Source organism: Pleuronectes platessa, chromosome 2 (assembly GCF_947347685.1).
Source record: "Pleuronectes platessa chromosome 2, fPlePla1.1, whole genome shotgun sequence".
NCBI lineage: Eukaryota > Metazoa > Chordata > Actinopteri > Pleuronectiformes > Pleuronectidae > Pleuronectes > Pleuronectes platessa.
The window spans coordinates 21042868-21064553 of NC_070627.1; the positions used below are offsets into that span (position 1 = coordinate 21042868).

General features: G+C 41.4%; 1 protein-coding gene across 1 annotated transcript in view; it reads right to left on the reverse strand.

The window, feature by feature from the left end:
* Positions 1-8854: 8854 nt before the first annotated feature.
* LOC128457847 (A disintegrin and metalloproteinase with thrombospondin motifs 9) overlaps positions 8855-21686 on the reverse strand; it is a 46846-nt gene continuing 34014 nt past the window's right edge. The window contains exons 31-40 of the mRNA XM_053442483.1: positions 18202-18372; positions 17788-17982; positions 17225-17354; positions 16713-16807; positions 15416-15510; positions 14023-14156; positions 13515-13606; positions 12939-13043; positions 11782-11890; positions 8855-11206 (exon numbers count right to left, since the gene is read on the reverse strand). Of these exons, the coding sequence (XP_053298458.1) occupies positions 11795-11890; positions 12939-13043; positions 13515-13606; positions 14023-14156; positions 15416-15510; positions 16713-16807; positions 17225-17354; positions 17788-17982; positions 18202-18372 (1113 nt within the window). The 3' untranslated portion in view covers positions 8855-11206; positions 11782-11794. The remainder of the gene's footprint in view (positions 11207-11781; positions 11891-12938; positions 13044-13514; positions 13607-14022; positions 14157-15415; positions 15511-16712; positions 16808-17224; positions 17355-17787; positions 17983-18201; positions 18373-21686) is intronic.

Below are 21686 nucleotides of genomic sequence, written 5' to 3' on the forward strand. Positions count from 1 at the left end.
GGTAGGCCTGGGTGATTCCAAATACCCGACACTATACAGGCTCCACTCTTTTCTCTGAATGGGAAATGCTTCAACACCCTCAGTCAGCTTAGTATAAAAGACCAGTCTGAACCCCCCCCCGGGGGCTCTGCTTGCATCTTACACGGAGGCAATATGGAGGACAGAGGGGGGATAAGCAGAGTCAGTATGTGTACAGTATCTATTTTCATCTACTGAATATTGAGTGGATCATCAATAAATTAGTGAATTCTAAGACAAAAATGTGTTAAAAGTTCAAAGACTGTGTAGCTGTAACATATTCATTCTATAAGAGCTCCATTCCTGTGGCCTCAGTTAAACAGAACATGTCCAACAACTAGTAAACGACACAACAGGAATCCAAGGAGTCTCAAAAGATATTAAAGCACCAAGGGAATACAAATTATATTTCTGCCACACAAAACCACGCTATCGTCTGTGAATTTCTTAGTTAATACACGTCCACACTCCTCCTATAATGTGAGGGGACAACAGTTGACACTTATTGCTTTTTAAAAGGTCTCAAGTGAAAAAGGCCAAGACACAGGAGACCAGTGACAATGCTAACATGCTGTTGTTAAGCAGTTAAAATGATTACCATGGTCACAATCTTTGTTAGGCTGTTAGGATGCTAACCGTTGCTCAGGGCCAAAGTGATGGATCAACACAGGGACATAACTTTGCCCCAATAGAACCACACTGCTCGCATGACAACAAAATTCTGTTGTTGACTTGGGATTGGCCAGTTTCACATCTCCACTTGTTAGAGATGAATAATAGATCATGTCTGGTAGAGTGTAAAGCTGCCTTCAGACATGCACCGAGGTTAACAGGGCTGTATGTGAGAATGCAAATTTCTGGGTCAGTTGATCTGGACATTTTTCAGAACTTTTCATACAGTCCTCCTTGTAAAAACCCCAGAGAATGTCCAAACAAACTGAATGAAACGTTGATGGCCACAACATAGACACAAAACTGAAAAACAAAAATACACATATATATATATATTTATATTACAAATATCTCAGAATGAAAAATAGTCACCGACAAAGATGTCTAACTGGAGAGACAACGAGATTGTGGAGCTTTTAGCGATAAGGGTTGACGCAAATGTTAATGTGCTGTAAACAAAAACATGTGATTTCCGCAGTGGAATTGATATGTCACGTCCTGTCTCCTGCATGATCTACTCAGACGCCACCCTCGCCTGAATGATCCAGCCATTGTCCAGTTTTGTGAATGCGGCCAAATGACCAATTTTTCTGGCATATCATAGGATGTCATGCCTGGAAAGGTGAGTTTACAAGTACAGCTGTTCACATGCACCATAATGTCTCTGTGTCTGAATCAACAAACCAAATCTATTTGAAACTGTTGTTTTCTTTGGTTGAATGAGAAGCAGACAAACAGCATCTGGTTTGTGACCACAGGAGACAGCATGTAGGGGGCAGCACATCCCCCTCATCTCACTATCTCTAACCTCAGGGTCACTTCAAGTCCACCGCATTCCCAAACACCGGCACATCTAACGTACCCTGTAAAATAAGCATGAAAACACTTTGAGTTTTGCCTGAGAAAGAAGCAGGACATTCTTTGTGAAACAGCCAAAGTTTTCTCCTCAGTAACAAAGACCGGTCAATAAAAAAGCCTTTTCTCGCCTCCACACACAGAGTCAGGCTCCTTTTACTCTGTGTCCACTGACAACGTTTTAGTCCAGTTTGGCGGACGGGATAAAGTTGACTTTTTATTGTGAGACTGCAAAGACGGAGGCAATGAAGGCTGCATTCCTGAGCCCGCGGTTGCCCCTGCTCTAGTTTACTCTACAGCAAAAGGAGACGGTCTTTACGGTACAGGCCCAGCCCCTTCTGTTGTGGTTCAAATTTAGAAGAGAAAACACTCGACAAATCCATTTGCAGCCGTGTCAGCTTTGAATAAGCTGCCTCCAACGTGTTAGACTTTTCTTTTGCCAAAATACTAAAGAGTTTTTCCTTTTTTTATGAGGTATTAGGAATAATTGCCGTGTGGTACTGTTGGATGAATACAAACCCTTACAGACTGCGCAGGTGTAAGAAGAATTTAAGTGAATCAGACTGTTCCTTTACACTGTTTACTTTAGTTTGTTGTAATTTAGGCTTTTCCTCCCCAGCTAATCGTCTATGGAGCAAGTCAAGCAGCTTATTGTGTTGCACGATTGCAATGGAGGATTTGTAATCAGTACATGACGTGGCTTAGAATTTTGTTTGTCTCCACAAACTTAAACTCCAGCTGCCACTTAGAGGTATAAATTCAGTGATACAGCTCATAACACCTCCATTAAGTCGGTGCTGCTAATAGTGTGAGTTTGTTATTGAGTTGTCGTGGGATGTAATGATCAGCTGATGCTAATAAACCCACACTTGTGTGACTCTCTGTGCGTTGCATTCCTTTAAACAGAGTCGCACACATTAGACACACTCTTCCACGCACTAACCCGAACCACCTGCACTTCATCGCAGGAACACGTCCTCTCACAATACACAGTTCTGTTTCACAGCATGACCTGGTTTACGTCCGGCCAGTTGTGACCGAGCGGGTGCGGGAGCCTCAGGCGTGAATCCTCCCCGCTGCAGTAAAGGTCTTACAGGAAAAACTATTATCTCAGAGCACACAGGGCCAGAACAATGGCTCCTTCACAGAAGTATGCATGAATGATTCTATTCAACATACCAAAGGTCTGGAGGGTTTCCTCCTGAACGCTGCGCTACTAGGAGAAGAAATACTGTTTCTTTTATATTGCACTGTATATAAACTGATTTCTAGTGGCTTAATCGGCTGGTTACAGTATGTGTCGTTTTTACAGAAAAAGCAAATAATCACTGGTTTCAACTCTTAGTGTGGATTAATTCAGCGATGTGTAAAAATGTAAGTAAGCATCACACCAGAACGATGGCATGATATTGACCTCCCTCCTGTCAGGAAGTATCAAAACATCGGGGGGGGGGGGGGGGGGGGGGGGGGGGGTAATGACAGTGTGGGCTTCACAGTGAATTTGGTTCATGGATGAATCGATGGCCTTACCTCCATGCGTGCAGGGAAAAGCCAGGACACTGATCTCCACAGGTGATACAGGGCTGTCCTCTCTGGAGCTCATCCGCAGGGCTCAGCTTGGGACAAACACAAACATAGATGGGATTGACAACCTCTATTTGTTTATACAGCACTTATTATGTCTATAGAGTTGAACAATTAAGATAAACACTTTCACATGGTCGATTGATAATTATCGCAATAAATGTCACAGTATTATTTATTTTAAGTTTGAAGACTGATTTTTGATTGAAGGTTGTTGTGTCTCTTTTAAACTCTGGTAAATTACCCAATTTGGGATCAATTAATCTATTCATCTATCTATCTATCTATCTATCTATCTATCTATGGGTAGAGAATGATAAATACTTGACAAACAGCAAAACCCTTACAAACCTGAGGTATATCAAGTGTTAGACTTCCTGTGTTTGCACAATGCATAGGCTTTACATCAATATACAAAGGTACTTTTACTAATTTGCTATTGATAAAAAAACATTGTTGGATAATTATTGATATTCTGATGGTGGTTGATTTTGATCAGTGTCATGCACAATATGTGCCCCCCAAACCAGACCTACAAAACATCATTATAGAAAAAGAAATGTTCAAAAACCGAACGAAATGAGAGTAGCAGCCCAAATAAAAAATACATAGAAACAAATGTAGTTAACTTATTACCATTAAAATATTTTATTCAGTGCAGCCGAACATTTCTGGATTTTGAACAGACATTTCCTGTTGTACAGCTCATCTTAACTTTTCAAAATCAGGACAATGCAGAGGTATGTGTGATTTTCATTCTGAACATCTCTTAATTCACACAGCCTGTTTATCACAGGGATGTTTTTAAATCGACCAACTTGGAGGACCAGATCAAATATATTTTTTCACAGCTGTTGAAAACACCTTTGACTTCTCCATAAGTTGCTCAAACATAAGACCCAGTGCCATAAGTGTGCTTGTTTCAAAATATATGTGCATGAATTTGGTTTTAACCCGAGATCTTTAAACCACTTATCTTCATGTGGAAGGTAATTCATTATGTTTTCAAGCTGCAAGATATATCATTTCTAAATTATTCCTTTATTGTCCAGCCCTACCTTTGTCTTTTTAAACACCAACTCAACCAACCTGGAAACTCTTCATGTCAGAGACTCACTCTTCTGTGAGTTATTCACCTACTGTGTAAACGTTCTGCAAAACACTTTTACGCGAGTTTGACATTTTCTTCATGTAACTTATGAAGCCATTAAGTTGAATAAGTATTGATGATGTTAATGAGGCTTGTGTGCCAGGGCTTTTTCATAACCCATGTAACCTGATGCCCTTGGCAACAGGAGCAGAAACAGGAACAACTTCACAACTTAAAACAATAAGACGCGTGCGTAATGGCACGTCGACAGACGCGCTATGGAAACCTTAAAAACAACCTTGTTTCCAATACTTACCGATGAGGTGAAGTTTCTCCTCTTGGAGCTTCGAGCGAACATGACAGTCTGATCCCAGGACAACAAAGACACTAGTATCGAAACCAAATGGAGACGCAGAGGAAGCTGGAGACGAGCGTGCGCTTTCGTTAAAAACAGAAATCCCTTGCGATTTGTTCCACACGCTCAGTGTCTGTCCTGACTACAGACCCATCCTATTAACTTTATTAATGAATGGAGCTGTGGGTTCCGGGTGGCAGCTCCACCCTGTTTGCTCACAACCAATGGAAAACGACATTAAATATTTTTTTTAAAAAGGGAAAAACTATAATTAAGCTTGGATGAAGCCAGGGATGCAGTGGTAAATGACAGACCCTGTAACCATTGTGGACATAAATGTTTTGTGCTCATATTCTCCTCCACACACCATGTTGCCTTGGAAGTTGCATTAGGAATTGCAATATCTCTTTTGGCAAAAGACGAGTGGTTTGAAAAGATTTCTTCCAGCAGTTACAATACGACATAGCACAACCCTGACTAAAGAATAACAGAATATCTTTCGTTCTATTCCCACTCACAGCAGAGAGACACTTGTGCATTCACTCCTCTATACATTCTCTTTGAGCAGCTATCAATTCACATGTATTCGTCACATCCATTCATCCCACCAGAAGAATCTGACATTCTCCCCCCATGGTATTTTTCTTCCCTGTGGTCTGACAGTGTCGATTCACCAGAGAAAAAAGGCTTTTGAGCGTCACCGGCACAACCTCAGCTAGAGAGTGCTCTGACTCCTAGATGCACTTTACCAAGATGTTCTTATGTTATTGTGTTGTAGACATTCTTCAAGGATGTATTCTGCAATGCAGCTCTGTCAGCCTCTCTAACGTTCAGGCTTTCACGAGTCGGTGCACAAATGTGGATGGTATTTTAGATTTCTCTCACACACACAGTTTTAATGCGGAGACATTACATTTGCATGGATATTATTGGAGCTTTCACTGTGAAGGGTTGAGTAACTAATGAATTGTGCAGGATGGATCCTGGATTACACCAAAAACAATGCTGGGATTTCAGTATTATTATGATTCAAACAAAAACAAACAAACCGATTCTAAAAAGACAATGAAAACTTGATTTGGTCCTGTGTGTCATTCAGAGTGCCATTATATTCCAAAAGCTATTCCTGTAAACCTTCATCAGTCACACTGTTACACTGGGTCACATGTTCTTTAACCCCATGAAGAGTGTAATTTAATTTCGTAGTGCTGCCATATATACTCACGAGAACACCTGATGTGTATTATGGTCTGCCTGATTAATGTCAACTGAAATGCCAAGTCTCAGCCACTATCTATGTTTAATCTGTAAATGCCACAGACATTGAAGGGAAGTCACAAAGTAACTAATGCAGGGTGGATTGTTGTCTATTCATGGAATTTGTTCAAACTTCCAAAAAAAGATTCAGCAAACTTTAGTGTTTAAGCTCGATTTGTCACTAGTGTTATTATTATTAATACTAATAATAGTATTATTATTTTGCTAATTTATCATTCATTACAATCAGTTTTGGGATGAATATTTGTATCGGAGGTGGTGATGGTTTTAATCATGCTCACTAACAGACAAACTTAAAGATGAAGGTAATAAGTCCCAATTCAGAACGAAAGAATGGAACAGAGGAGGAAAGGCAGCAAAGAAGGTGTAGCTGTGTGAAAACGTAATGATTGTGCACTTCAGTGAAATGAGAAGAGGAAGCATGGAGGCTGTGGGAAGGTCTGTGCCTCCTCTGAAGGACAGAATCTAACCTTGAGTTGCACCAGTAAATAAAAGAAAAGAGAGAAATTCCTGTTCGACATCAGTGCTCTGTGCAGACACACACACAAATACATTCACTCACTTACTGCACTCAGATAAACACAAAGTGTTTCTGGGCATCCAAACTGACTGTGTGTGCACGAGCCTGAGGCTTCCACTCACTGCTGAGCCCCAGTTCAAATTCAGCTTAGATTACCTTGAGGAATGATGATGGTAATGATGGTGAGACGAGCTGACTCTGGGGACACAAGACTTCAAACTGCCTTCATTAAGTCTGAAGTTAAGTGTCTAAACACTGTTGGCAGAATCAAACACAGCTTGTGTGTTATTTCCAGAAGCAATGCAGAATACAGTTGGAATCCAGGAAAAATTATTCTTTTGGTCATAGGTAGCAGTCAGCTGTGAGTGTTCATGCAATGAGCTGATTGGACATTGTAGGAAAAAAAACTCTCTTCATAAAAGCTTTATCCAGGATTTCTAATCCTGCACATTTTCCTTCGTATTATCTCAAATACTTTGCCAGTTAACTTTTGACTCTCAGAAGTCTGTCAGGGCCGACTCTCGGTTCAATGGGCAGTTGCCTTTGAGGTGGTGGACGTGACATTCTGAGGTGTTGGGAACATCTAGTACAACCTGAGGCTGCTTAGATCACTGCTCTAATCTTTGTGGGAAAGTCCCAGTACTGTACTCATTGTACTCAGCAGGATACAGACACGCAGAGAAGTAGACTGCAGCGGTTTTGAATGAATATATCCATGTGTTTGTTTGTACCTTTCATCACTAAATTGTATATTTGCCATTTTTCAAAACATTGGAGGAATCTGATATCTCCTGTATTAGTTTGTAGAGCTATTTTTCTGAGTAGTGGAGTCGAATATCGATCTTATTCATACACAAACCCAAAGACTTTTAAAGTGCATGAACCTCTCATGTTCTTCAATCAGCCAGGTCAGAACCTGTTGGGTTCATACATATCTGCTGTGTAACTTATGGCTACATTTATACATGTTTATTTCAAGTTTTAAATACAGTCATTTGTATGGAAGCAGATAAAGGCCATAAATATTTGAATGTTATTAGCAACTGATCTGTCGGCTTGTGAGACTGAACACCCTGCATTCTTCAAAGAAACAAAAATGGAGACCTTATCTCGTACTCCACACCTCATAATTCTGATATGCTATCCCATAATTACCAGATCCAAAATTCTACAGAAAGCATACAGGAATTCAGTATTTTACTTTGAAAACCAGTGATCTGAATTCCAGGCTATGAAGTTAAAATAGTTTTTATGTCATATTTAAACATTTCCCATGCACGATTATATACAAATTGCAGCAGTTCAATGAGCTCAATTCTAATTGAAAGAAATTAACTTAAACTCAGTCCTGGTCTGATCAAATTCATATATTATATGCTTTTCATGTTGCATTGTACCATAATCTCTTGTAATAATAGACTAGAAAACCCTGCAGTACGTCGTGCAAACTGGGGTTCAGTGGTTTAAATGCAGAATCAGCCTGTGATCAGATGAGTTGCTGAAATGTTGGAGCGAGAAGATCCAGTCTCACTTGAAAACTTTCAATAGCAATGCAACTATTTATGAGCAGCAAGGCCGAGCTCGAGATGACATTCTGGCTGCATCTGCTCAGAAAGGATTTCCTGTAGCTCTGTCATTCTTATTATCTGAAATATCTTGTGTTATAAAAACCTGCTGTCATTTGTCATCAGAGGGGATATCTCACAGAGTGCCAGAAAGTAAAAGAGAATAGAAAGATATCTTTTTACAAACTGACTCCCTGGATTTTTGTGAATTACTCTCTTAAGTTCCTGGAGCTGTTGAAAGCTCCTGTCTCAACCCCCCCCTTCCCGCCATCCATCTTTTCTCACTCATCCCATGTATAACAGCCACTTTATAAACAGCACCTTACTCAAGGTGTTGACAGACATTTCAGTCAGTCCCTAAATGTCTCGTTGGCTCCTGCTGCCGTGCGGGTTTCACCTGAGATGACAAGAAACAACATGAAATACAGATCATGCTCCACAAGTTTGGGAAAACTTCATCGATCTGGCAACGAAACAACGATATTCCCCTACTGAGATCTGCTCAGCTGTGAGCTTTATTGAATGAGCAGTGCTGACAACATGTAGATGGTCTAATAATTCATCGTTACGAGACGAGAGATTCGCTCCATAAAACACATCTGTCAGGTCACAAGCCAGACTGTTATGATGTTGGAAGGGGGGTAATCATAATTAGGTGGAAGCACTAAATAAGAGCGAGGATTTGATATTTACAGCCAGTACTACTTCTGAATGATACGTCAAGGACAAACTGGAGTTCAAACTGTATAAACGTGTGAGAAGCAGCCAGACGACCAGTGCAGGCGTTTTTATTTTCTTCTCATTATCGACTTCACGAGATCATTTATCATGCTTTTTTATATGGCAGCACCAAAACTGGCTAATAAAGTTTATGCAGATGAGACATACAGAACATGTAAATAAATGTATTCACAAAATAGTTAGACAGTTCATTTTATGGCAATAATACTGCATGGTAATTCATAATCATTTATGTACATTCACATAGAAAAAAGGTTAAATAAATACTGCATATATAAAATAAAAGAGTATGCAAAGACACTTCAAACATACATGTTCAGTTACCTGATAAACACGTGGCAAATATGTAACATAAGATAAATACACATAAATATAATATCGTAATCCCTTCATTGACTGTGTGACACCTGAGAACTCTGTGGACTGAGCTGACATTCACAATGAGTGAAGGGCCTTTTTGAAGACACACAACTTCCCCAGCGCTGTTAGACATTGTTCAACATGTGTAAAGTTGCAGATTAAAACTGTGTGAAATTCCCTTTGGCTGAAGATAATAAAATATGGCTTCTTCATCAGCCGTACATGTAAAATGTACTCTACATACCAACTCTACACATCACTACGGCTTACAGAATGCAAAGAATAATTTCTGCTTGTGTCTCTTTAAGAATACAAATCAAGAAACTGCATTAAACTGGTTAAAAGATGCAAAAACATACATACACAAAATAAAAAGTACCCTGATATTGTCACAACAACAGGTCCATGACAGGAGCCTGTTCATATGTACAGTTTGGATAGATTTCAAATAGAAAGAGGAGAATGTGAGGTACATGAGCTGGTCTCCAGGCAGCATCTGGACCCACACAATGCTGCGGGGGCCTGTGAGCTCAGCAGTGTGAGAGGTGTCTCCAGGGTCGGACCAGTGCATTATATCTACGGAGCATCTATACCGGAATTTTAATCGGCCCGAGGGGAAGTCTTTGTTTTCTGAATTCTTTCAAGCTGCACCAGATAAGATAACCTGCCCTCGGTAAAAAGCTAAGAGGCCAATAGCTCTCCCTGGTCACTGCAAACCACCTGAGATATACGCAGAGGAATTCAGGGGCTCTCTGAAGTCTGGCAGCGTAATCTCTACGATTCCTTTAAAGATGTGTGTGTGTGTGCGTTTGTTACGTATCAGTATGCTTGTGTATGGGTAAACTTCTCTAGATGTGAGCTGTAAATCCTAACCTCACTCATTGCATGTGCACTTCCAAGGACACACATTATTATCATTTTTAGGACTCTGCATTGACTTCCATTCATTGTGACCAATTCACATCTTCCCTCCAACCTTAACCAGGAGATCAGAAAATAAAATTTGTCTCATTAGGACCACACTTTGGTCCCCATGACATCTACTGGTCCTGACAAGGTCAGTGTTTATACTGGAAAAGGTACAGACACACATGCACACATGTTTATATCTAGTGTCTTCCTACGGCACTGCAATGGAGATCTTCCAAGACCTGAACACATACAGTATTAATGCTGATGTATGGATCATATTTCAGAGAAACCACTGTTTGTGTATCAAACTATTTCACCTAATGTTTTCTACTAACTAAAAAGAAAATGAACTGACTTTATTCCCAGAGGGACTTTTAACGGTGTGAGTGTATTTTACGAATGCAGGTGCTGGAGTCATGGAAGTAACACCTGGCTTTTTCCTGCAGTGTTATTATCACAGCTGATCCTGAAAAAGCCCCGTCTCCGATCTGACAGGACGAGGACCTGCAGCTGCAGTAAACAGCTGGACAGACGCGAACGCGCACATTCCAGCGGGTTTGAATGGGATCGGCTACATACACAGCAGAGGGTTACTGAGGTAAGAATTACATAGCTGGAATGACAACTAATAAAAGCACACTTAAGACAGGAAGGACCTCTGGACTGGTAACATCTGACTAAATGAGACATTCGTAGAAAAAATACAATCCAACCCAGTGTAGCACAGGATTCTAGCACCTGTGCTCCGGATAGCTTGGAGGTTGATAGAAAAGAGCCCCACTGATTAGAGACACCTCGCTGCATATAAACAACAGGACTGCAGACCATTATAATCACAACATCATTGGATCAAACACAACTTATTAAACTGGTCCAGAAAGGAGCATATGGCGGTGACACAGTGGAGTAACGACGGGACTGCAAAGTCCAACATCCAACATGGAAGGCACATGTGTGGCAAATAAAAACAAAATCTTCTGAGTGGCAAGTGTGCTGTGTTCAGTATTGACAACAAAACTGTTAAATTAAACATTACGATACAAAAATAAATGGAGAGTATAATAAATAAGACATTTTGATCCTGCTATGTACAGTACTTACACCTGATTCATTTACATTATACACACGTGGGCGTAACAGAGGTCGTATGAAGGACGGGTTTGAGCTGTGAGTGGACTGTAGCACCAAAGAGGCGGGAGGTGTGGACAAGAGGCGCACCTGGAGAGGACTGCAGCTGAGATGAATGAGAATAGATGCTGGAAAGAAATCATGATGCAAACAGCGTTAGCACTCAGTTACTGCTCATGATCCTGCACAGCAACATGACAACCTGACAAAGAAAAGAGGTGGATTCACTGAACAGAGCTGCAGAGAATATCTTTACCTGCACAAAGGAGCTTATGTTTTCATCTGTGTGTGCAGGATTACACAAAAGCTGCTCAAGTGATTTCTATGACATTTTATGACAGTTGAGACCCAAGAAAGGTCACCATTACTTTTTGGTGCAGATCCAGATGAGGATTTTTTTTAAATTTCAAATAGTGAGATTGTACACTTTGATATTGTTATTGATGCACACACATTTATATATAAACAACGCGTTGGACAGATGTGCAATCACTCAACCTTTAGTAAAGGCCAATCATGTATGAACATTAAAATCATTAAAACACCTGCTTGGTTGTGAAAACCTGAACAAGTCTTTGTTGTTCTTGAAGTTACAGCAGCTTCTAGTCCTGTGATCTGAATCTTGACTGTGGTTCTAAACTCTTTGCTTTATTTAATAAAATGTAACATATTGTTAAATGTATATTTTAAATAAATCTCAAACCTGTGTGATAGCATTAGGTCGTTTCCATGGTTACAGGCAGACTGGAGCCAGAGGACGGTGTACATTTACCACAGTAGCCTCCACACATTCCTGACACTCTGCTACCATCCTGTGGGCACAAGAGGAATTACAAAAATGAAATACAAATTTGCTGTTGTGTTTTAGGATTAGTAGGTTTTGTAATAGTGTGATGGTGACACAGATTTTACAGGATCCCAGCTTTCTTGCTTTTTGTTGTTTTGTCTTTGTCCTGTGATTAATACATATTTTCCAATACTCAATATACCGATATGTCAGAGTTACAGAGGTCAGTTCTGTGGAGAAAATAGTCTTGACAGCGACAGCGACGGCACAGGGTTATGTTACAAGTTGTCTCTTTGAAATGTATCTGGACAGGATTGTTTTGGCTCCACTGAAATGAGCTTTTCCTTTTTCCTAAGACTTACAAAGAGAAATTGAGGCCCAGCTCACAGCTCTTCATTAGGTGTGAATTGGGCGATCACCCTCAGCAACAAGCAGGGAAACACACGCTAATTAATCACTTGCACAATTTGCATGCAGCATAATGGGCAGCCCCATGCAAGCCTCTAGGAGCCATAAAGGAAATTGCATCAGACGAGGACTCCAAAAACCACTATCCCACGACATGAAAGCAACAGAGCACAGCAAGTGGTTCTTCTCTGTAGTGCTCTTCCCGTCCCACTGTCACAACCTGGCTCTATTTAAAAAAGCCTCGAGTGCATGGAGAGAGCCCGGCCGGCTGTGGATATCAAGCTGTGAACACTTTTTGGCTTCTTCTCTTTCTCCTGTTATGCACCTCGCCAAAAAAGCCCTCTCCGGCTTGATCTCCATTTCAAGAGCAGAGGGTGGAGGGTGTGCACTTGAGGAAGCAGCTGCCCAATAAAGGTCCCCTCTCAGTGAGTTCATGAGGAGAGGTTGGGAATACAGAGCTCGCTTGGGACTTTGCCCGCCAGGAGCCCTGAAGCCAGGAGGTCATGCAGAGAGGAGGGAGAGGGGAGGGAGGGAGGAGATCTCACAGCAGCAAAGAGACACAAACAGGGAACATGGATGAGAGCACTAAAAATAAGTGATGAAGAAAAGTGAATGATTATAAAATCAAGTTTGCACAGAATATGTGTGTCCCGAGCTGCCAGTACCTGTGATTTCCGTACGTCAGTCACTGCGTAGTTGCCCTGTGAGATCCAGGAGGTGTCATCCGCCACCTTCAAACCTGTTCCTGAGAGGTTGATCCTAAACTGACCCTAAAGAGGAGGGAGAGAGATGCAGAAGGAAACAACTAAGTCAACGTTTTGATCAACTTTCAATTGACTGACTTACTGTGAGCAGCAGAAAGAAGGGAAAAGCGTTAAAGGATGGAGAGAAGGGAATATGATCAATTCAAATCATTCTTTTAGATTGTTGTAAAAGCACAGAAAATGAAAGAGTTGAGAAGAGATGAGAACAAAACTATTAAATACAAAACATGAAATTAAGCAACGACAATGCACTCTGAAGGGAGTGGTTTCCGTAAAAAAGGTAAGTACAATCGTAATTAACGGCAATAACATCTGGACAATATGTGTGTACCAAATCTGTTCAATGTATTTTGGCTCAGTTTAATGTCTTATAAGACACTTAGAAGATCTGAGCCATCATCAGTGTTATAACTTGTACTTTCCTGCTATGACAAGTTTCCCCCTCAGCATATAACTAACTGCTGTTGTCATGCCCACCTGTGGACAACGGGCGGCGCTGTAGCAGTCTCCAGCTGTGGCGAATGGAACTCTCTTGCCTTCACGGGTGAACGCAAACTTCCAGTCTGTAGCTAATAAGATAAAACAACAGACTAATCAAATCAAAACATTCTGGGAAATTATCATCTTGAAATTTGTTGCTCTAAGACCTTAGGTGACCTCGCACGATGATGGCTTACACCTGCAATAATGACCAAGTCACCAGCAGTGAATCTGGCCTCGGTTTCAGGGTCAGTTTGATGGTAATATCAGTATAATTCCATCTACTTAGAGCAGTTTGGCCTAATCCCCTCAAGCCTTGTAATTGTGTGCGGCTTAAATAAACCTGGAAGACATCTTGATCCCATTAACCCTCATGAGCACAGACATAATTAAATGGCAGAGGAAGTTCTTATTGGAGAGTAATGTAAAGTTAACATTGGCACAGGATGCTCTGGCATGTGTGTGTGTGTGTGTGTGTGTGTGTGTGTGTGTATGGACCACTTACTGATGATGTTCATCTTATTGATGTCCAGGCGAACTTTGGAGAAGGTGGTGATGCCAGCATTGGTGTAATCTCTTCGGCAGTCGCAGTCTGCTCTTCTGGAGCCATTTGCTGGGCACTGGGTGGGGTCATTCAGCCTGGGAAACACACACACACACACACACACACACACACACATCAACACACAAACACACACACACACACGTACACACAGATATCAACTTTACACTTCCATGGAATTTCATCATTTACAGGCAAGGCACTGCCAAGAGCCTGATCTTTCATTTTGAGAGCATTATTTCTTAATTTCACGTTGAGATTTTATAATGCGTTTCCCCAAATCCCTGCCCTGTCTCCAATAGGCCGTGCTCGCGTGCAGATTTGCTCTGCTCAGATACACTGCTGCACCACTAATGTCCTGTGCCTCAGTTTGAGCCCTTCTTCTGGCTGCTTCTGTGCCCTCGCAAAACTTCTGCTCTCAGATTTGTCTTCTGACATTCTTTGTGAAATGACCCTGTAAAAATTCTCTGGCATAAACCAATAGAATGCCAGATATGAGTCTGACCAATGAAATCCTCACCGGGTCATTGTGGGCGTACACACTTTACTTAATGAAGCATCCTTAGGAGTGATTACTCACCAACGCGTCAAATCAAGGAACTAAAATGATTATTGTATTGTGACGGTACATCGTACTTTAAAAAAAGTTTAAGTGGCTAAGTCATATTTTCGCCAAAGCAATACACCCACGATCATATGCTTGGCTTTCATGTGTTCATTTATGTGAGCATTGTGGCAAGACGACAAACAAACAAAGGATCCTTGTGTTTTCATGATATCTGATTTTAGTGCTGGTTAATGGGAACAATTTAGTTATCCACTATATATACACTTATCCACTGAGGGTCCAATGGGAGGCTGGGGCCAATCCCGGTTGACACTGAGAGAGAGGTGAGGTACACACAGGACAGGTCGTCAGCCAATCAAAAGACCAACATAAAAAGAAAAGCAGAATTTAATCCCAAACTGCATGTCTTTGGACTGTGACAGAGTATTTTGACCAAAATGCTAAAAACTGCAGCCCCATGCCACCAAGTGGTAACTAGCTGACACATTAAGGCAGCAGAAAGCAAAAGCAACTTTTCAAACCAGTGAGAACATCAATATCTACATATGTGCACAAATATTCTGTAACTGATAAAAAGCTCAAAATTATTGGACATTAAGATCCATTTTTGCTTTATATTTTATCACTTGAGCAGAAGCTGTTCCAGAGAGAGGCGGTTTTGAGAGACCTTGCTCTGGAATAAAGAACAGAGGGAAACGCCATAGTCAAGAGTCACTGGGATTTCTGTGAGACTGCTCTCATTGTTATCCTGTAAGTTTAAGAGTTTACCTGAAGCCAAAGATCTCTGAATAATTCTCCCCTTCTCCCATCATCAAGGTGATGTATTCCTGAGGAGTCTCTGTCTGCATTCCTGCACAGTATACCTGAGGAGAAGAAACAGGTGGACAGGGGAAGGAGGTGTGGAAGCAGGGATGAAGGGATAGAGGTGAGAGGAAAAAGTAGAGGAAGTGTATATTAGGACAAGAAGAGCTGCACTGTTTGTGAGAATGTGGGGAAAAGCAGTAGGATAGAAGATGGCAATTACAAGCTTCCAAAAAACCCACAGTAAAACTGACCCTGAGTTTTAAAGTCACTTTAATGGCAGTGAAAAACTTTCCACTGACTGTGCTTCATGAGACCTGCTGCATCTGTTTGCCACCTTGGGACCAAACTGCTGAACCAACAGGGTTTCAACAACACAGACTGGGGAGATGAATTTGAGACACTTTGTTTTTGTACTGCAGACACAGTGTGTCTAAGTCAAGAGAGAGGGCACAAAGACCTGCTTATAAACTCTCCCTCGACCCTGATCACCTCAGAGGTGGCACTTACACAAGTGAAGTAAAAGTACCACATTAATTTCAACTGTTTAAGGTTTATATGGTACTTTTAGTAAGTTTACTTTAAAGTTGAATTAAAGTATTGAAAGTAAAAGTATTTTCTGAGTGTAACCTTTTCCCAAATGTAACAGAGTACCACTTCATGCTGCTGCTGCAAGAGGCGGGGTCTATTGTTACAGTCCCATTGTGATTGGATAAGTTGAGTGATTCCCCTCTCGTTATTTCTTTCTTTCAAAAATACATCTATACCGCTTATCTTTTTAGGGTCGCAGGGGTAGCTGCAGCCAATCCCAGCTGACATTGGGCAAGAAGTGGGATACATCCAGGACAGCTCGCCTAAATAAAGAGTCTCCATTTAACCTTAGCACCATCTATATGTCTTGCACTACTGTATGTAACGAAGCCAGAGAATTCTGAGAAAACCCAGACCGACATAGGAAGAAAATGCAAACTCCACACAGAAAGAAACCAGCCAAATCGGGATTCAAACAGGGAACCTTCTTCCTGTGAGGCGACAGTGCTAACTACTTTCAAAAGTATGAAATATACTGTTAACAGAGTAGAAAGTACAGATATATGGTGATATATGTAGTAAAAGTGAAAATTACCTGAAAAAGATTAAACTTCAGTAAAGTACAGATATACAAAAAAAAATCTTAAGTACATTAGTTGAGTAGATGTACTTTGTTACATCCAACCACTGCCTGTTATCATTTATTTATTTGTGAGTCAACAAGATCAAATACCTTGAGTGCTTTTCCTTGAACATTGAGAAAGTGTTCTCTGTCTGGGAGGAGCTGGTTCATGCTCTGGACCTCCTGACAGCTGGAAGGCAAACGGCCTTGAGGACACAAACAAAAGAAATAAGCACACTAGCGTATTAAACAAAGATTAAAAGAGGAGCAGGCATTCACACTGTATACCCACCCAAGTGCATGCATGCACACACAAATTGCAGCAGTTAAATCAAGTGTGGCAGATCGCATCGAATCAAAGGAAAACGAAAATCCACTTTGATGCCCCATCCCTGTGCGGGGAAGTAAATAAACTGGACAGTAAATCTTTGATGTTTGCTCAAGATCATAAATATTTCACTAAAGGCCAAATCTCACAGATGAACGGATCGAGTCGAGAAAATATCTAACACTGAAATCTGAGACAAATTCACTTGGCCTGTACGTAACCACCCCCCCCCCCCCCCCCCCCCACAATACCCATGACCTTAGTTAAAGAGCAGCAGTTTTCTCGCAGTACTCACAGTTTGGATTTCTGCAGACTTTTCTGGCTTCTGGCTTTGCGTCAGGAGAACACTGACTGCTTTCCTGACCATCTGCGGACAAGCACTGCACCGTCCTCTCCATGACTGCGTCACCACAGCTCACTGGACACTGGAAGGGAGGGGCAACATGGCAGGGTCAAAGAAAAGCTTGTGGATGACAGGTTGGCCAAAGTGTCTATCTCTCTAGAAATTGTGTGTCCATTTTTGCCATTTCAAGACTGATTTGTTTTTGACCCAGGGTGGACACTGATGCCAGGTAAACTAGCTTAATTTATGCAAAACCATGTACTCAAATATTGTGCATACTAGATAAATTAAATTAAACATAAATGAATATCTTTAATCAGATTAAAACCCTGCAATGTTTGCATTTGCTGTTCAGTAATTTACTAGATTATACCAATTTAAATTCAGAGAAAGATACAATGATTTGTTTTTGTTTAAAATAAGTCTTCAAAACTGAAAAACTATAGTTTTCTTTTAGGAATTTATGAAATATTGATAAATGACTGGACGACATTTAGATGCATGACTTCACTCACCTCTCCCCAGATTCCAACCCTCCACTCCTGTGGCAGCAGGCACGGGTCCAGATTACAAGGCATGTAGCTCTCAGGAGGGGTCCCGGGGCAGTTGGACAAAGACTGATGGCCGTACTCATAGTTGTCAGTCTCCACATGCACCTCGCTGCAGGAGATCAGACGCTGGCGGTAGCCCTGGCCACAGCTGGCCGAGCACTGGAGGAGAGGATAAATCAAATGGCATGAAATACCAATGGTATTCCTCGCAGGAATCTCGGGTGACATGTCATTGTCCGCGTAACTGGATTCAAAGATGGCCCCTTACATGAGCGGTCCCTTTGAGGAATCAAATTTTACACTTGACGGTTAAGATCTCCAAGCTTTTAGAGGGACTACAAAAACCTGTGGAGGACAGATGCCATGTTTGGCTCTCACCTCAGTCCAGTCCCCTGTGATCCAGATGAGTTCACAGGCCTGGGTGTTGCAGCTCTCTATGTGTGGAGGTCGGATCTGCTTCACACAGTACATCTCGTGGACCTCCTGCTGGTTGTGGTCCCCGCACTGCAAAGCTCGCTGTCTGTGGCCCACACCACATGACTTACTACACTGTGGTGGAAACATGACAGAGACAGATGTTTTACAAAGATACCACATCCCACATAGCATGAGAGGTAACAGGAGGAACATCACGATAGTTCCATTGGTGGAAAGCAATTGGGGTTAAAACTAACTATTTTGAATGAGTAGCTGCAAGTGCAACAATGAGGCTTAAGTCTAAGAACAGTTGGGTTTCTTCATCATAAATAAAAGTGTATCTGTGTATTGGAACAGTAAAAATAAAGATTTGTGTCCTCTTGATAATGCAGGACCTTCACTTCATGGGGAGGATGGATGAGAGATGTCATAACAGAAGATAAGAGCTGGGAGGAAGACACTGTTGTTGGTGAGTGGAATCCCTGGCTCTCGCAGCTAAACTGAGTTCCTGGCTTGAATTTGTACACAGAGAGTAAAAGTAGTGTGAAGAGTCAGAAATGTAAAAAACTAAAACTACGCTATAGTTTGGCAATCTGTCGTTATAGTCACGTTAAATAAGTTATTCTCAAAATAGTTTCTGTCATTTTAGCTGAGACTGACTCATGATTGGTTTCTACTTCAGAGACTCCAAATGACGTCTTTGGCTCAAGATAGCAGTCTTTGTTTCCAAGATATTTTGGCTTCATTTTAAGACAGTAGATGAAAGTGCAGACGATTTGTCTTCTGCTGACACGGACGACAGTGGGATGGATTGTCTTATCTAATCTGTGGTTACAAGCATGAACACTGATCATTTTCAGAAATTAGAACTACTCCTTTAAAAGGGTAAGAATAAGGATTAAAGATGGTTCACATGTACTTGACACTGCCATGAGATGCATTGAAATCCAAGTTTCTAGTATAATTCCTGCACCCACTGTTTCAGGAGGTGCTACCTGCGTCAGAGACGCTGGGTGTTACGACTGCAGCCTCCTCCAGCTGGTCTTCATCACTCTTTACATGCTTGTCAAACAACTGAAATGCCTGGAACTGCTGCTATCACTTGTGCTGTGCAACAGAGGAATGAACCTTTACCCTGCATGATGGCTTCTGACAGGGATAGTTCACCCAAACATTAAAATCCACTCATTAATCCCTCCTCACTTCAACTGTGGCGTCATCCAAGTGTCTGTACGCAAAGAATATTAGAGGTAATTTGGGCTAAACACACGGGGTAAATGACCTTGTTTCGAGTCAGATATGATTGTCAAGGCTTACAGACACTTGGATGACGCCACAAGAGTAGTATGGATGCATGTAATCTGCAGGAAGTGGTGAGTAGATAATGAGTGATTAATATTTTTGGGTGAACTATCCCTTTAATGTCAGCATGTTGAAATATACTTAAAGCTACAATTAAAAGTATTGACTGTATTAATGAAATAAATATATGAACATGCTCGGCTGCTATTTGAAAAAAAAAATCTTCCATATGTCCTTACGTTTTTATGAATTGCACGTTCACTTATTATTACTTTGCAGATGTTTATTTTTGACTTTTCTCTTTGCTGTAACAGGGCAACCTTCCCTGATACAGGACAAATAAGGGATTGAAGGATCTTAGAATATAAAAAACTGATGTAAGTAAGACATTCTTTTTTTATGCCAGTGACAGAAACACATGGTGCATGTTCAATTCTACCAGGTGAACTTCTGTAATCACCTCCATGCTTTAACTGGGACACCCGGTCAGGGAGCTCCAAACACTTCTCCACATAATTAGGCTCCTCTTTCAGGAAAGACATCTCACACTGATCAGTGACCCAGATTCAACATCACTCCAGCACAGTGAGGAAGAGTCTCCTTCTGCAGCTGCCTGTTCTAATAATCCCGGCTCTCAACAAGGAGCTGTAGCCTTTGGCCCATTCAAAATTGCTGAGCATTACTCAGCAGGAATGCAGCCGTTTAATATAGCCTAGGTATGACTGCTACCTTATATTAAGCAGCAATATACTCTTTCACCTCAAGTCCTCTCAGAATCGGTGTAGGTTATAGATACATGGTAATAAAGAAGTAAGTGGAAACTGTGATTGACATCTAGTACCATCTAATGGGTGCAGATCTAAGGTGTAGGTAGGCGTGCAGTGTCCTTGAGCTCTCGGTCAGGCTCCACCCCCACCCCACTTCCAAGTAAGGTTGCTTTTGTTTTCAAAAACCAAGATGGCGCTCTGCAAACTGCCACACTCGAGGCTCCAAAACAGCAGTTCACAAACCGGTGGGTGTCGTCTCCGTTACTGCTAATTACTGATTGGTGCATGGACAAGCGTAGTACGATCTATTTGGAACTGAGACCTGCCCACTGATAAAAACCACGAAGGGAGCACAGATTCAAAATATAATTTGTTAAACAAAATAACCAAAAATAGTTTTGCAAAAAACATTGTATGTGCTCAAATTGGACCCAGCTTAGCGAGAAAAATTGGTCTTCAGGGCCTAAATTGAATTTAAAGGGCCCATATTTGACCCCTTTCTGGGATTTAAATTTAGGTATTGGTACCCATAAGATGGTATATCAGTGGTTTAAGTCGAAAAAACTGCTGTAGTGTGTATTTCCATGTCCTCTCTTTTCCCCTCTCTCTGGAGCTCCAAGCAACAGGCTGCTTTCGACTGCTTCTTGAGCCCCTCCTCTGATTGGCTGACTGCACTTTGAGTGGCATCCGACCAGGCCTATCACCGGTCTCATTCTGGCACATTGCCGATGTCTCTGGTAAACACAGCTGAAAGTGACGTGGTTATGTTTTGATACAGCTAAAAAAGACCAGCCACATATTCACAGTAAGTAAGTTACACCGTCCTCATGTTTGTTCAAGTTTTAGCCGGACAGTCGGCCAATGTAGGTGTAACGTCCCGAGTTACAGTCCGGAGTTTCACAATAAAGTTTCAATACGGAGTAGCGTCTAGGTTACTCTCCCTCTCCCCTCTCCCCTCCTGAAAAGCTGCTAGCTCAGCAAACTGCTTAGTGACAAGTTTGGTGAGGATAGGTGGTGGTGGTGAGCGGGGGTGGTGGGTTCGGAGGCTGGACTGGTACCGGCTAGGTGGGGCTGAGAGACGAGTGCGATCCCGTATGACTCATATGGGGGAGGAAGTACAAAACGAAACATTACGATGACATATTTCTTAGAATGCACTGAGTGAAAAAATCTGCGGAGTGGCTGTTTTTAGTCCCTTCAAGTAATTACGGTTAGTAAAACTCCAGAAAAAATATTTTACAAAATACAATATGGGCCCTTTAAGGAGGCATGTAGGATTATTGTTTTTATTGTTTAGATAATTTAACTAGAGCTGGGAGATAAAACAATATAAATAATTATCACCATACAATTTTATCAATAGCAATATAAGGTTTA